The 17,609-nt window shown below is 38.1% G+C and overlaps 1 protein-coding gene across 3 annotated transcripts; it reads right to left on the reverse strand.

Moving 5' to 3' along the window:
- Nucleotides 1-1,085: 1,085 nt before the first annotated feature.
- On the reverse strand, nt 1,086-16,974 carry aida (axin interactor, dorsalization associated). Of its 3 annotated transcripts, XM_041805463.1 has the most exons (12): nt 16,688-16,974; nt 15,910-15,976; nt 15,771-15,824; nt 13,901-13,955; nt 13,754-13,817; nt 11,490-11,590; nt 11,324-11,332; nt 9,917-10,039; nt 9,534-9,656; nt 6,436-6,553; nt 6,241-6,350; nt 1,087-1,357 (listed from the first exon to the last, which is right to left on the reverse strand). In XM_041805463.1, the coding sequence occupies exons 1-11, from the start codon at nt 16,792-16,794 to the stop codon at nt 6,251-6,253; spliced, it is 921 nt and encodes a 306-aa protein (XP_041661397.1). In that variant the 5' UTR covers nt 16,795-16,974; the 3' UTR covers nt 1,087-1,357; nt 6,241-6,250. The 3 variants fall into 3 exon arrangements, with proteins under 3 accessions (XP_041661396.1, XP_041661398.1, XP_041661397.1); XM_041805462.1 differs by having other exon boundaries at nt 1,086-6,350; XM_041805464.1 differs by lacking the exon at nt 11,324-11,332 and having other exon boundaries at nt 1,086-6,350.
- Nucleotides 16,975-17,609: the final 635 nt, after the last annotated feature.

The raw sequence follows: 17,609 nt of genomic DNA on the forward strand, positions 1-17,609 counted from the left end.
CATTTGACCGCATGACCATTACACTAACAGCGACTGTTACGACTTTGTACTCAAATACATGGACTTTAAAATGGAGTTGGCCCCCTTTTGAAGCTATAAGCACTTCTACTCTTCTTGGAAGGCTTTCCACAAAATTTTGGAGTGTTTCTTTGGGAATTTGTGCCCATTCATTCTGTAGAGTAATTTATAAGGTCTGGGACTGATGTTGGATGAGAAGGCCTGCCTCGCAATCTCCATTCCAGTTCATCCCAAAGGTGTTTGATGGGGTTATAGTCAGGGTTCTGTGCCAGTCAAGTTCTTCCACACCATACTCATCAAACCATGTCTTTATAGTCCTTGCTTTGTGCTCTGGGCAATGTCTTGCCCTTCACTGGAGATAAGGGGCCTAGCCCAAACCCTGAAAAACAACCATCATCTCTCCCTCACAGTCAGACAGGGAACATTCTCCCAGATATGGACTCAGCAGAGAGTTGGACGACTTTTACGCACTATGGGCCTTAACAGTCAAGACCCCACTCTGTGAATTTACCTCGTCTTCCGGTTTGTGGCTGAGTTGCTGTTCCTAAATGCTTCCACTTTCTAACGTCACTTACAGTTAACTGGAATATCCAGCAGGGAGGAAATTTCACAAAGCGTCTTATTGCAAAGGTGGCATCCATCACACTACCACGCTTGAAGTCACTGAGCTCTAGGCCCTAGGTGCTTGATTATATACAGCTGTGGCAACAGGTCTGATTGAAACACCTGAATTCAATAATTAATACTATTGTCAACAGGGTGTAACACCTGGGACTGGCATTCTGCTATGGACAGTTTTAGTGATATTGAAATTGCTTCATTAAGTTTTCTGTTTGCCAGTAAGAAAATCTTCACTCCATGATGCACTGATATAAAGGCAAATACTGCAAATCACATGCAACCTGAAACACATTAGTTTAAGGAACAGTTTACATGTTCATTGTTTTAAAAAAGTGCTTCTTATTTAAATCCTCCTCCTGCAATATTAATGTCCATGAGCCGAATGGTATGTATGTGGTGCCAAAATCCCTGAAAGGATATTTTTATGTTTTTTGTTGTCTTTAAGGGAAAAAAAATCCACCAATCATCTTCATTTGTAGTTTATTAAAAATTAAAGCATTGTAAATGTTTTGATACAATCCCCCTCAGTGTGAACAAGCTACAACACTCCACAGGTCATCAGTCCAACCACGTCGTATCAATCCATACACACAGTTACTGTATATTCATCAGTTAGTGTATCTTACAGTTAATTTACAGTCCTGAATAGCGTGATGTTACAAAAATAAAATCTGAAAAACAAATATTACAATGTAGATGCTTGAGTGAGGGAGAACATCTGCAAAGACAGGATGGAAACAGGAACACTTCATTATTATTATTTTTTTTTCAAAAAGCCCCTTTATAAAAGGGTGGTGTAAAAAATCAAATAGATGTAGTGAGCTTTTACGTATCTACAGATTGAAAGATGATTCTGAAAAGCAAAACATCGTGCACCATTACAGTCCTTCGTAAGCCAATGATGACACAAAATAACACTAGAATTCAAAACACACCTGAATAATCCAACCAGATGACTGCTTATATGGAGAAAAGGAAAATATAAAATCTTCACCCTGAATACAGGACAGACACCAACATCATGAGTCATCCTGCATCCAATACACTCTTAATTCCTTAAAAAAAAAAAAAAATTTACATAATTCAATCATACTATAGTGGATTTAATTAAAAAGTCTGTAATGAAGCATAAACTATTGTTGGACATTCAGTTACATGGACGTTTAAAGCTACATGATAAAAAAATTGGAAAAATTCTGGCTCAGAAATGTTTGATGTAAATTACCTCACAAGGATAGAGAAATCTTCCATGACTTAAGAATAATAAACCAAAGAATATTAAAATGTATTTAATGTTAAAAAATGCCACTTCTGAGTTAAACACTGTCTTTAACCAAACAAAAAACCCTTATGTAGTCTGAGTGTTCCATCAGGACTAATTGGGCCATCTTATGTTCAACATCATTGTTACATAGATGAACCCTGGGCTGTTTTGAGGGAGCTGCCATAATGAGAGGGGTCTAGCTACAGACCGCAGATCTCAGATGCCACCTCTTGAAGACCACTCTGGTGAGATGCGGCAACCATTGGAATGCAACCATTTTAGAAGTTCTTTTAGAAACAAAAAGTGGCGGTTACAATCATAAAATAACTACACAGCAAACATTACAGGCTAAACAGCATTTCATAAACAGACAAGAAAAAAGTCCGATGTCTAATCTAGAATGAAATTATATAGAGACCTGTTTTAGGAAAAGTTATGCAACTGGTGGCTCGTATTAGCTTCAGCTAAAGCAAACAAAGCTTCGCTGGCTATGTAGTTAACGTTACTGCATAAGCCAATGTAGCTACATAGCTTCAGCTAAAGCAAACAAAACTTTGCTGGCTTTGTAGTTAACGTTACTGCATAAGCCAATATAGCTACATTAGCTTCAGCTAAAGCAAACGAAGCTTCGCTGGCTATATAGTTAACGTTACTACATAAAACAATGAAGCTGCACTGGCTTTAGCTAAAGCAAAAAAGCAAAAGCTGGCCATTGGTGGCACAACTACTTCTAAAACGTGTTTAGCTTTGCCAAATGTAGCATAAATGAACATAGCTAATGTAGCTCAGTTTGCTTTGGCTATATTTACATTAGTTATGTAGCTATGTAGTGACATTAGCTTCAAATTCACTAACTAGAACCACACCATCAACTAGATTGCAATTTGACATTAATTGATTAGATACTGGAATGATGGGGAGGGTTGTGGAGTACGAGAACAAAAGTGGAGGAAATGGTCAGGTTTAAGGTTATGGAAATGCAAGAAGAGGCATGGTTGAGGTGTGGTCCAGCCTCTGACACTCTGCTATGTAGCATCACTTTAGCTATGTAAATATGTAACCTTTATGGCTTATGTAGTGTTGTTATCTACACAGCTAACATAGTTTTGATTGCTACATAGCATTGTAATCTACATTGATAATGAAAGTATGTTAGCTACATAGCTTTGTTATCTAAGTAGCTTCGTTATCTGAGTAGCTTTGTTAGCTTTGTTAGCTTTAGCCAAAGCTGTGTTAGCTGCGTTAGAGTGTTTTCTTGAAGGACAAGCATTTTTCCCTTTAAGCAGGCTGTTCACTCAGCTTTATTGGACATTTTGTGATTAGACTGTGCAGGTCAGGTTTTTTTTTTTTTTTTTTTTTTTTAAACTTTTGGTAGCCTAACATTCTCCTTAACCCTTACTTTACTAACAGCAAGTTTAATCTGACTTTCTCTTCAATCTCTTTAATATGGAAATACTCCATATCAAAGTACATTTCTGCTGTGTTTCACTGTAGTGGTCTGCATGAGGGGGTGTCTGAGATCTGCCGCCAGACTGTCTTGGCCATTACTGTGGTGGTCTCCTGACCGTGACAGCAGCATGGGTAGTTGACAGCTGATAAAGGCACCCTAATTAAACAATCTTGAGCAAAATTAAAGATATTAGACATTGCTTACCACTGTGATTAAGAAGAATCTTGACCATTTGCCACATATTTGTGATGACATATGTAACAATATTCTACTCACCAGCTGGAATCATAATTTAAAAGCTTTATTAAATTATTATAGACCTGCAGTACTGGCAAAACTTTTTTCTAAATACGTCAGTCATTTTTGTCTAATGCAGCTGGTCTGCAATGATTAAATGCAGCTCTTAAATCATTACACTTGCTAGCTGGTAGAATTAAAATACACATTCAATTATTTTATGCATTGCCTGGAGATGAATGGTAAAAATGGCATCAAATCATTCAGAAAGGGAAAAGAAAATCATGTTTGCTTGATCCACTTCTGAAGAATATCTCTTCATGAAGTAAAAGCTTGTCTTCTGTGCAGTTTGACAAAGCCACTTTCAGAAAGCATCAAGTTGAGCAGGGCAGGTTGACCCAAACAGGAAATCAGACAGTGAATGCACAGAGCATCAGTTGACTTTCAAAATAAAACACCAGGTACACACTGCTAATCATTTATCCCATCACCAAATCAACTTCAGGAATCAAATGGAGCAAATCAACATTGGATGAGAAAAGTAACATGTTTTGTTCTTTCGTTTTTGCTTCAGTAACGGACTTGTTAGGGATTATAGCAAGGCCACTGCAGTAATGGCAGCTTGTCATTCCTGGATTTTCTGGATTTATCTGTATGGTTGAGGTTTTTAGTACGGTGGCCAACAAGAGCAAATGATCAGTAACTGAAAATTACACTTTAGTTAAAACATGAAGCAAATTCAGACATGATGCAACGTGCAAATGTCCAAAACAAATACAGCCCTGAAAAGGCACGGCAAATATCAACACAAAGTAAAATCAAAAACACATTCAGAACACATCTGCAAAGCAGAGAGATGTAAATTATTTACAGAAGTGCTGCAGGTCTGTGAGAACATTCACTGGAAGAGCTATCTGTGCATTTTTTCCTAATGTCATCTGCCCTTGCAGGCCACCGTAAATTGGAGGACCCCCTGCACTATCTGCCATGCACTAAGGCAAAGTTAGCAGCTAGTTGGTTGTTAACAAGTTGGATAATCAGCTAAAGTGAGAAAAAGGCAGTGAAACTGCCCAAAATATACCTGTAATGCACTTCAAATGTTTCTCCATGTTTGCTGAATGAGTCACCAGAGGGTTCACACGTTTTAAACTGTGACAATACCTCAGAGTTATTTCATCTTTTATTTGCTGAACTCAAGTGATTAAAAAGATGTAGACTGATGTCAGATGTAGACGGAGCCTGGATGTTCAGAAGTTATGATGGTCTGTTTGTGTAGGTGAACAGTAGGAAATGGATTAGCTAAAAGTTTTAATTTAACAGATATTTAAAAATGATTTTTGTTATAAAATATTAAAATTTAATTAGCTGTAAGTTTAAACAAAAAGCTGTATAACTGATCTGTAAATATAAACCTCTTTTACTCAGGTTTTTATGACTCACTTGTCAATGATCCACTTGGTTATAATCAAACACATTAAAAGTCTTTAGTTATGGCACATGTGCACTCTTAAAGGCATTAGTGGATTATATCAGGATTTATTAAGTCTGTTGGCTCTACAGAGCACTCAGTGTTGTCTTTATGTGCTGTTACTCAGTGTTTATTTCCAACCATCACCAGGATTTCCCTGGCAAGGGGTACACCACAAAGCAAGTTTAACTTACCCAGGCTTTCTTTGACTAAGCTGGCTTGACAAAGCCTTAAGTTGTACAATGTTTACCACACACTGAAAATACTTCCCTCCAACAAATTCACTGACTGAGGTGTGATTTCTCATGTTAAAAATTAGCCTCATATGCCATCCTTTGACCTTTTTCTGCAGCTTTATGCTGCTGATATTATCATTTACACAAAGGATGGGTGTGATGGATGCAACCTCAGCGGTTACAAATTATCAAGTCAAACATTTCAAAAGGGAAGAGATGTTATTTGAGTGTAATAATTCAATGCACTGCTGATGAATACTGTGTAAAGGTCTTTCCTGCTGTTCAAGTTAAGTGCCACTCAATGGGAAACCCTTCATATAAGGTACCACGAACATGGTTATGAACTTTCCATGTTAACTCAGGCTTTCTACTTCAAGATGTCTGCAGCTGTCTATCTAGCCAGCTGTGTGGCACTGAAAACTCTGACCTTGGGTCAATAGACCTCTAATCTCACTTTGTGGTACACCCCTCATTTCCACATAATAGACAGCTTCAGATACTTTTAATGTTTTGCTTTAAAACTTAACTTTAGAGCCTAAAAGCACCAACGAAGGGTGGTGATAGAAAGTGAAAGACACAGATTAAGCACCTGCGATGACTCACATTTTGTCTCGTTTCCCAAAATCAGTGAGCTAAGGAAGACTCGAAAAGAGGTGCTTTGACTGAACACACACCTGCTGTAGTGTGAAAGCTCTGCGTCTTTAATCAGACAAAACAAATAAGTTTTAACTCCAACAGCAGGGATATGAAAAATAATGAGAAAGGAAGATAGAATATAAAAGTAATATTTTGTTCTGAGCTTAGTTCCCTTTATTTTCTTCATATATTCTTTTTAAAAAGCTGTATGAGGTTGATTTAGTATTGCTGGATGTGATGAAGTGAAACACCACATGTTGCACCGTGTGGATGTAAGACAGACTAAAAGAGGTGATTTAAAACCAAACACCTGCTGAGACTTAGCTGTCTTTGTGTAACGTCTGATGAAGATGAAGATAAAGTTGTTTCTTTGTTAACAGCTGCAGTTTCTTCCTCTTAAAGTCTGTGGGCTTCTTGTACCTGAAAGCATATAAAAGACGTATAAAAAAGACACAAAGTAATCGCTCACATCGATTAAACTGAGGATGTTTTTTGTTCGACTTACAGTTCAATTACGATGGGGCCCGGCTTGATCTCGTCCATTTCCATGAAAGCGAAACATTTTGTGCTGGTAAACCTCTTTTTGGGTTTGTAGTGCTTGAATTCAAAGAAGATAGCTGCTCCTGGAGGAATGTGGAGAATTTAGAGGAAGGGTTAACATTATCAGTCATAGTATCTCTCAAAATACAGCCTCGTCTCTATTTCGTAAAAACAATCTGCACATGAGCATGTCAAGATCCGGGCAGCTTTACAGGATCAGATCAGCCTTCTTGTATATTTTCTTACCCTCAACAAATCCCACAAAAATGTGTTTGTTCATCTCTGAAAACTTTTCTACTTTCCCCTTCTTTAGTGCTACCCAGCCTCAAACTCTTTCATTCTCTTCTGTCAAGAAATCTTTAATAACAGTCAGAGAAAAATAAATTTTTCATCACTATTTTCATTACCACTTTCTTCAAATATAAGTGCATTACATTTTATAACAATGTTGCTTGACAAGGAGTAAATAGGGTATTTATGAGTGGCTACTCAATTTCCAATGTCAAATAATAATTAGCAAAGAGGAAAAAACATGTTTGCATATACTATATATATTATTTATGGAAGCCCTGATTTAAAACGCATCATCTGTGAATCTTATTCCTCTGATTTCTTGTGATAATAAGTCATTTCGGGTCATTTTGTAGAGAACATGACTTATTTTTCTTATTTCTCAGGGGGAAAAGCACAAAACAAACAAAATTCATCTTATCATGAGGACAAAAGTTTGGATGTCTTCAGATAATAAAACACATTTACTGTTTATGGTGTGAAAACCAGCTATTTATCCTGCGATAACAGCAAAATTATTCAGAAATTATTTAAGAAAACACCTAAAAGGAACTTGTAATCAAAGGAAAATTGGCATTGTCTCAAAGTAATGAGACATAAGACAAAATCTTGAAAAAAAAAAAAACAACTGAAAATTACAGCAAAATCCAGGTTATAGTTCACACCTGTTTGTAAGCCACAGTCTGATTTTGTCTACAATGTGCAGTTCATATGCAGTAGTGTCACTCTTTCAGCTCCACCTGTTTTTGCCGATGAGAGTGTGCACCTCTGCCAGCTATAATATGGTAGTTGAACGTTCAGGCTGAGGTGATAGTTGTAAATTTGATACCCACAGTCAAACCTCCGCTGGTCACTTGTTTTCTGTAATTGAGGGGTCTTTTCAACTAAAGTAGCACTCCACAAAGCTCATATACATATCAGGATATCCTCATTCTTTACATGCAGTATAATGACCTAATTAGGGAGAAAAGATGGTAAAACGTGGGGTCAAACCCTGCTAGTTTGGTCTGTGTCATGATGTATCCTTGTAAGTTGTGAGCAGTGATGCAATGCTTGGAAAGCACAGAGAACGCATTTTAATTCATCAGAGTTCACATTTCAGGTCTATACTGGTCACATCACTGTATACAATGTTTTAAAGGAACAAGAAAGGTAGTAAAGGTGCATCTTGTACACCAAATTTCAAAGTCACTAGAAAACTGCATGGAGAAAATACTAGATGCATGTCCACTAAGGTCATCAATACCTTCCTCAAAAATGCAAAATCTGCATATGGCATTCTTGGATTCATCAAAAATCAAATATAGATATTTACAACCCCAATTCCAAAAAAGCTGGGCGCTTTGTAAAGTGTTAATAAAAAACAGAATGCAGTCTCATAAAACCATGTTTTATCTTTATTACAGAACCTAAACATCATATCAGATGTTAAAACTGAGACATTTTACTATTCACTGAAAAATATGAGCTCATTTTGAATTTGACGGCAGCAACACATCTCCAAAAGTAGGGACAGGGCCATGATGACCACTGTGTAGCATCCCTTCTTCTTCAAACAACATTCTGCAAACGTCTGGGGAGTGAGGAGAACAGTTGCTGAAGTTTAATGGAGAGGAATGTTGTCCCATTCTTGTCTAACGTAGGCATCTAGCTGTTTAAAAGTCTTGGCATTTCCTTGTAGGATTTTTCGTGTTTTGATGCAACAAATGTTTTCTATATACTTTTCAGTATTGATAGTGCCTTTCCAGATGTGTAAGCTGCCCACACCATAGGCACTAATGTAATCTCATACCATCAGAGATGCAGGCTTTTGAACTGTGCGCTGATAACAAGTTGGATGCTCCCTCTCCTCTCTCATCCACAGGACATGGCGTCTGTGATTTCCAAGGAGAATTTCAAAGTTTGATCTATCTGACCAGTGACCACAGAACAGTTTTCCACCTTGCCTCGGTCTATTTTAAATGAGCTTTGGCCCAGAGAGGACAGCACTGTTTCTGGATTGTGTTCACACGACTTCTTTCCATGACACAGCTTTTACTTGCGTTAATGGATGGCACGGTGAACTGTGTTGACAGTATGATTTCTGGAAGTGTTCCTGAGCTTATGCAGTGATTTCCAGTGCAGAATCATGACTGTTTTTAATGCACTGCCACCTGAGGGCTTAAAGATCACAAGCACCCAATTTTGACCTTTGACGTTGTGCAAAGAGAGTTCTCCAGATTCTCTGAATCTTTTGATGATGTTATGTGCTGTAGATGGTAAGATATTTGAAATCTTTGCAACTTTACTTTGAGGAATCTTTTTCCGAAATTGTTCCACATTTTTGTAGATGCAGGTTGTTGCAGATCGGTGAACGTCTCCCCATTTCTTTGCTTTGTTATCTTCAGATAATGAAATAAATTTACTGTTTATGGTTCCTCAAAATTGCAAAGACTTTGATTATACCACCATCTTGACAGACTCAGCTGCTCTCAAAAACTCCTTTTAATACACAGTCATGTTACTCATCTGTTGCCAATTAACCTAATTTGCTGAAAATTGCACCTACAGCTGTTGGTCTTTCAAACCACTTACTTTCCAATCTATTGTTGCCCCGTCCCTACTTTTTTGAGATGGGATGCTGCCATCAAATTCAAAATGAGCTAAAAGTTTCTCATGAAATAGAAAAATGTCTTACTTTCAACATCTGATATGTTGTTTATGTTTCATTGTGAATAAAATATAGGTTTATTAGATTTGCAGTAGTAGAGCTTCCTAGTTTTTGAGTGGTACCTTTTGGTAGTTTCTCCACATGTCTCTGGATCTCCACGTCCACAGAGAAGTGAATGTAGGTGTCTTCCTTCCTGGAGGCTACGGGTGTGTCCTGAACTGGGTTCAGATCGACACCGTTCACATCTGATAAGCACAGAATGATATCTCAGTTCTGAATAATTATCCACACAGGCGTGAAAAACACGAGAGGACTGCTTTGACAGACATTGTGGTGCCTTTTGAAACCTTTTGAAAAACATGTGAGTGGCTGTTTTTTTTAAAAGGAAGATGGAAGAGCAGAGCGAGAGATGAGGCTGAACACTGAGACCAGCTCTTTACTAAACTCTTTATCAGTCCTGGCATCAGATTTATGAAATGTGCTCAATGAGAAGTGATTCATTCACCTTTGACACTGATGGTCATGTACGGATCGATGCACTGCCCAGCATCCTTCAGCCCAATCTTTTCAATCTTTATCGTTAGTAGTGACATCCCTGGCTCTGAGGGTAACCGTGGCAACAAGGTACCTGTTGAGGACAAAGGTTTTAACAGTTACCATAACAATGGGTGCTGACATTAGCTTGACTACTCATTAACTAATGGTACACAACATTAAAAGTAGCATGCTTTTTACTATCCCATCAGAGTCTTCATGTTTAGTAACCACTGATAGTTTGAAATTAAAAATTTGAGGAAACATAGTGAGCCCAAATCCCAACTACACATCAGTTAGCTTTCATTTACTAATGTTTTAAAAGGTTGGTATTTTTGACTTTCTATTAAGGCTGGATCCTTCTTTTTTTTAAAGTTACCTGTTTGAAGAAGCATTGGCATTAATTCTGAGGAGTCAACCTCATAAAAATAACTCAAATATTCTCTGTCTTTCAGCTTTATTTTGGTCTCCATGAGCTCCTAAGGAAAACATCTGTTCCCCCAGCAGCTTAAGGCTTCATTAAGTCCACCAGTTACGAGCTAGCTTTGACAGTTTCCCTGTTGACACTAGTGCAGTGTACAGTAGAGCCTTTTTTACTTGATAAAGCTGTCTGTTGTGAGACTGACAAAAGAAAGGTTGCTTCTAAAATAACCAAAAAAGGTTTCAGGAAAGCAGCAACCCCAGTGTTGAAAAATGAAGGGAATGTTGAAGTACAAAATCAGCAGAAGCACTGAAAATCCAACGCACAGCCCATCTAAAACGGCTGATTTTTACAGCAGAAATAAACATGTAAACATGTTCGGACAGTCTGGTCCAAAAATCGATTTCGATCAGTCGATTTTATGGGCCCGGCTGTACTCTAAGAAGGCTACAAGTTATGCATAATTAGGGGTATGACTGCAAGCCGGGGTGGCCTCAGCGCCACCTCTTTGTCTGCCTCTAGGTTTACCTAAAAGTTGAGACCGTTGACACAAGTTCAATTTAAAACAAAACCATTGCCATTAGGTGAAAATAATGTTAAAATCACAATAATGTTTAAAAACCTTAAAGTTTTAGTTTGAGCATGACTATTTTTGAGTGTCCTGGGGTGTGTGCAGCTACACTTAACCTCCAGCGACAGTAGGGGTCCACAGGCTCTGGCATCGTTATTTTGGGGGTCATGAGCTGAAAGTTTGTTAGATTAAAAACCCAAAGTTCCCCCCTTTTAAAAGGACATTTTGGAACCAAAACTTTAAAAAGTCTAGAAATAAGTCAATCTATATGCTTTACACCTAAAATGAAAGAAAGCATTTCATATGACAGGCAGTGATAAAACGAACACGTCTGTCATGCAGCAGAGCACAGACTGTGATGCTGTGAGGTGATAAAGAAGCCGTACCTTGTGAAGCTGCAAATGAAGCAGGAATGAGCGATGAAGCCATGCACAGCACCGACAGAGAGAACACAATGAGACACGATCAAACAGCCCGCCAAAATAAAACACAACAAATGAAACAGCCCAAAGGGTGTGTTCTGGCTGGGTTAGATTTAACTGTGAATGTTACCGGGGGCGCGCGGAGGGAAAGCTTCTGTAGAGCCCGCTCCTGCTGCTGCATCCTCCTCCTCCAGCTCCAGGTTCTCCTCTTCACCTGGAGCCAGGATCTTCCTGATGTAGAGGAAAAACAACAATATGTTACTCTGACAGAGGAAAACTTGAATTTATAGTGATAATTTTTTCTGAGGCACCAGATAGCAATGCACACCCACTTGTTCCATTTTTATGAAAAATGTTCTCCATGTTGAGCCAACAGCACATGGTAATTTATTTATATAATTTATCTATCTTTTTTTATTTGCCCACATATGTATTGTTTTCTTGATTGATGTTATTGACATGTTGTAATGTGTTGTGATGTTGTTTACTCAGCTAATTCAATTTTATTAACCACTTATTAAGGCTATAACAGGACACAATGATCATAGAGGATAAACCAACAGAAATGAAACAGAATAACTCAGTAGCACTTTATTTTAGTGGGCCCCTATTTCCTAGTAATACTATAGTAATAAGTGGTAATAATCTAATAATTTTTCAGGAATAAGGTGGTTTTTACTTTGTTATAAGTTGGCATCTTACCAAGTAAATTAAGGATATTAACCTACTTATAATGTATCGTTCTTAGAAATAAGATGGTAATGTTCTGTACCTGCAATTTCTTTATTTTGGCCCACTAATCACTAATCAATCAAAGTAAGTTCTTCCTGAATAATTTTCAAGTAGTTTATAAATCAGGGCAAAAGTGCAAGAAGGGATTCCCCGCTCACCTGTGGAGGCAAGGCCCTGGGACACCAGGAGGTTAGTATTTCTAATTAATATGATAAAAAAATATCACTATCAAATGGAGATGGATCCATCAGTTGTAATTTTTTTTTAGACCAGTAGGGTCCATGGTTTTTAATACATGAATACATCTCATCTGTGCTGCCCTTCTCCAGACCGTGGTCCAGTCCCTGTTGTTCTCCAGGCACCTGCCTCGCAAGTTGTGTTGGCCATGGAGTTTAAAATGTGATATAGGTTGCTCATGCAGCCACCACTATTCATTTTATAATTGTGTTTTTTAGTTCTGGCATGGATGTCATTCCTGGTCTGGGGAGACAAAAACCATTTCTGAGCCTTGAAATGGTTCCTTATTCCATATATTACTCTTAAAACTTGAGTGTTCAAGAAGTGCTTAAAGATTTTTATTCCTGTGGTAGGTGGAGATCAGCAAGCAGCTGCTTCGCACATCACATCCCTCCCTCACCCCCTCAAAGCTTGTCTTTATTTTTTTCAATTTTCTGATTAAATTATTACCGTGGGGACAAGGGTAGGGATGAACAGCTGAGCGTTGGTGGTTCTGTATTTGTCCTTGAAGGTTTGGCTGACTTCTGTCCTTATGCCTAAGGAAGCACTTAGAGTAACCCCTGAGCTTCAGCGTGCTAAAGAGGGTTCTGGTTGCCTCCGGGAAGGGTGCAGATTCTGTGGAAGCGTATCAGCCTGGATTTGATCAGACTTCTGCACATGTGCTTCAGATGATAACTGGATTTATGGAGGATCGCGTGACGGTCCGTGCCTTTGAAATAAACCATGATGGCTAATGTTTCGTTTGTCAAGGAAGTTGATTGTGTGGGGCTGTAGGTTCTGCAAGTTCAATTAATAATTCTTTACTAATTTTGAAGGTTAGGGTAAAATACCACATAATTAAGACAATTGCCACAATATTTCAAAGATTTATTTGATCATTTAAACATTATTACAAGGTAAATACTTCCTTAATATTACCAAGTTATTATGTGGTAAAATGCCAACTTATAACTAAGTAAATACACTTTAATCTTGAGAAATAAGATAACTCCCACTTAGTACTATGAATTTACTCAGTAATTAGGGCCTAGAATTCTCACACCCATCTATATCAAAGTAGAAAGTTCATATTTTACAAACGGGTGCGCAGACCAGTAAATCTACAGGTTGGGACAAATTCATTCAGGGCTTCATTAAATCAGTTTCAGTTCTTACCTCAAAAAGTTATATTTTGCGTAGCAGACATTTTTAAGCCAAACAATAATAACTAGTTATATCACATCACCTAGCCAACTGCTTACTTATTTACCGGTTTTATTTTGAAGAGCTGTGAAAAGCTTGTAAAGGGACTTTGAGTTGAGCTTGTTTAGTCACACAAACATTAATCCAAAGTTAATGAATAAACCTCCAATCACTAGGATCACACATTATACAAACCATATCCTTAAAACAACATTAACATGAGATATCTGATGATGTATTTACCTTAAGGGCACTGGCTGCACATCAAAGGGGAATTCTTTGTTGTAGGTCAGAATATTCTGAATGACTGTTGACAAAGAGAGGACATTTAAATGAAAATACATCCTCTTGGTAAGAGGACAACAGTAAATTTGATGTCAGTGGACTCACTGGTTTCCAGTTTCTTCAGTTCTTCTAACTTGAACTCCTCCGTTGACTGTGTGCACTGTAGGAAGACACAAACGTGACATGACATGATTTATACATGTGGGATAAGGAGGCTTTATAATCTTAATATTTTTCAGGTTTATTGTGCTGTTTTAACTTCACCTTTATTAATTGTCCTTCTCATACTTCTTTGCTATATTTTTTCATTGATTATGGCTTTATTGAAGTTAGGGTTATATAACCCTCTCTGTTCACATAACAAGACCCTGCATGCACTAATGAGGACATTACATTTTGGCTTTCCTACAACACAGTAATCATTTCTGCAATTAGTAGTGAATATCAGTTGAGGTTTAGGTAATATACTTGAAATGCTTTTGAATTTTGGGGGGAATTTGAATATTTTGGAGAATTTTTTGGGAATTCAGGAAATTTGTTTAGATGTTTGGGGGAATTTGTTGGGAAATTTTCAGTCAGTTTCAAGGAAATTTTGGTATTTTATTTGTAATTTTTTTCAGTTGGGTTTGAAATTTTGAGTAGAATTTGCTTTGAAATCTAGGCGTTTACATGGAAATTTAACAATAAATCAATCAATCAAACTTTATTTATATAGCACTTTTCATACAAGACCATGTTGCACAAAGTGCTTTACAAACCCACCCACCGCAATCTGCAATTTGGTAAGAAATTTTGATAAGAAATTTTAGGTGAGATTTGCTTTGAAATTTTGGGAAATTTGTTTGAAAAGTTTAGGAATTAATGTGGGATTTTTGGAGAAGTTTTGAAATTTAGCTCAGGTTCCTCCCATTTCTCTCAACCTTTGCTGAGATGTTTCTACAACATGACTATAGTCCACCACAGGATTTTCAGTGCTTTCAGTGCAAAACACATAAAGCACACTTAGAGTTTGCAACAAACTCCAAATAAAAAGCCAAGAAGGCTTTCCTGTGTTTTGCACCGAGTAGAGGCCTCCATCTAGCCACTCTGCAATTCAGCCCAGATCAGTGAAGGACTGCAGTGATGGTTGTCCTTCTGAAACTTTGTCTCATCTCCACACAGGATCTCTAGATCTCAGTCAGAGTGACCATCAGGTTCCTTACTATCTCTCTCACTAGGGCCCCTTTCCTCTGATTGCTAAGTTTTGCCACGCGACCAGCTCTTGGAAGAGTCCTGGTCGTGCCAAACTTCTTCAATTTGATAATTGTGGAGACCACTGTGCTCTTGGGAACCTTCAGTGAAGTAGATTTTTTTGGAGGCTTCCCCAGATCTTTGTCTTGCAACAATCCTGTCTCTGAGCTCTGCAGGCATTCTCTTTGACCTCATGGCTGTGAGCCCTTTTATAAAGAGGTGTGTGTGCTTTTTCAAATCAAGTCCAATCAATTTAATTGACCACAGGTAGACTCCAGTCAAGGTGTAGAAACATCTCAGTCAAGTTCAAGAAAAATAGGAGGCAACTGAGCTAAATTTCAAGTATTTCTGCAAAGAGTCTGAATACTTATGTCAATGGGATTTTTCTGTGTTTTTTATCTTTGAAAATTTTGTAACAAAAAATCTGTTTTCACTTAGTCATGATGGTGTACTGAGTGTAGATTACTAGGAATAGAAATTATTTTTTTCAACACTAGCATCAGGCTGCAACACAAGAAAAACGGAAAAGTGAAAGGGGTCTAAATACTTTCAGCATCTACATCTGCTCAGCCCTACTTCTGTGTAATTACATTCAGAAAAGTTTATAAAATGGGCATTAAATTCCCTCTAAGTTTATGTTTTTTTTTTTTCTTTAACTAATCCAAACATTGCAGCTGGATAATATTCATGACATTTGTGAATATTTAATCATGGTACAAACACATTCAACAATACTGATACAAACCTGTAAACTTGCACTCCTCATCTCCAGGCATGTTGCAATCTTCCCTAAAGTTTTCTATAAAGGAAATAAAAAAACACTTGTAGGTTAATATTAAAATAGCTAACTTAACCATCCAGGGGTTAACAGATGTAATGATTACCTTCTGCTCCTCTGTGAAGTCTGTTGAATTGGTTGACTGGACCTCTTTTTGGAGCTGTCTCGCCAGACTAAACAACAACAACAACAACACAAATGTGTAAAAGCTCTGCAGCAAAACTTTAATGTATGCAGGCTTAATTATGTATCTATGCGCCCCCTTGTGGTCAACAAAATAAGTTGGTGAGGGATTTTGGCTTATAAGTACAATTCCAGATAAAGCATTAATTAGTAGAGGAAGCAGATGAGATTTGTGAAAATTTGAGAAGTCCGTGATTTTGTGAGAAAGCAGGAAACATTCCTGAGTGCACAGATGAAAACCCACCCATAACAATGAGAGGGTGTGGCTGACTATTTCTCAATACTCCCAGGAATATTGGCCCATTTCTGCACTGCATGACACATAATGAAACAAACTGCGCGTATTTCCGGATGGTTTTCACTAAAACATAAAAAATGACTCCCTGAAAGTCAAAGTGTCTGTGGATGAGGCCGAGGATGCAACATGCACTCAGCAGTCACAATGCTCCCTCTGCAACCACTGCCACATCACGTCATGGATGGGTAGGGTTTGTTTACTGCTGTGGGAGCTGACTGACAGCGCAAGAGGCTAGAACTTCTTGTGAAGCCTCGGGAAGCCTATGAATGCTGCACGCGCCCTGCAGACTTTCAGTAAAGATGGGTTCAAATGAGAGAAAAATATGAAGCAAGCCGCGCGCTCCTCACAGGATATATCATATTTATGGAGAGATGAAATGACACACATGTTGAACACAACTTACATTTGGTACTCATCTATCGCCTCCACTAATTGTCCCCACGAGTCAAAGTCCGTGCCTTTCCTAAAACTGGCGTGCCATTTCTGAATAGTCTTGTTGACATCGGACATGTTGGCAGGGTGGGTACACGCGGAGCTCTCAGGGCAGCATAGCCGAGGAGGAGATTCATCTACGGGGCTTCAGCAGCAGCTGCGGCGTCGTCAGCCCGGTTTTCTGCTGTCCAGAGCCGCACACATACACCAGTGACACCCCGACCAAGCCCTTTCTGCCTGCTCACCCTGAAGATTGCATCCGCAACACGGAGGAAGTCCCGCCTGGAGTTCAGGGTGTGCACGATTTAGGATGTGGGGTCGCACGAGCGGGCGGGAACCGGATGTATTGAATTGTGAACATGCAAAATGTTTTTTTGTTTTTTGTTTTTAACAGTGCAAATAACATTTGAGAAACAATTATTATGAAATCGTTGATGTTAACTTTTTATTAACATTCTTTAATTTGACAACTGTTTCACCTTACCTTTTATTGGATGTTCGATTTTTTTCTTTAGACATGTAACTAAATCCTAAGACCACTTTTAAAAGTCACAGAAGTGGCATTATTAAGTGTGATTGAATAATTCAGGTCCAACTCTCAAAATCTGAGGACAAAGTTTTTAAATCTTACGTTTTCTGTAGAGGGCAGACACTAAACGCACTTAGTGACTGCCCTCTACAGGTTGAAACCAGGCTACTACAGCTGAATTTTCCTATTAGCTGACTTGGTGCCATCTGGCATTATCTGCCACTTTAGAACCAAGTCATCTAGGTATATATTTAAGTGTTTCAGTTGGCTGTTTATTGAAATAAATTCAAGGTGTGAAATTAAAAACTCAGTCTAGATGCACTTCAGTTAAAAGTTTAGATTATTGGATTTACTTAATTACTTT

This window comes from Cheilinus undulatus, linkage group 14 (genome assembly GCF_018320785.1).
Source record: "Cheilinus undulatus linkage group 14, ASM1832078v1, whole genome shotgun sequence".
Lineage (NCBI taxonomy): Eukaryota > Metazoa > Chordata > Actinopteri > Labriformes > Labridae > Cheilinus > Cheilinus undulatus.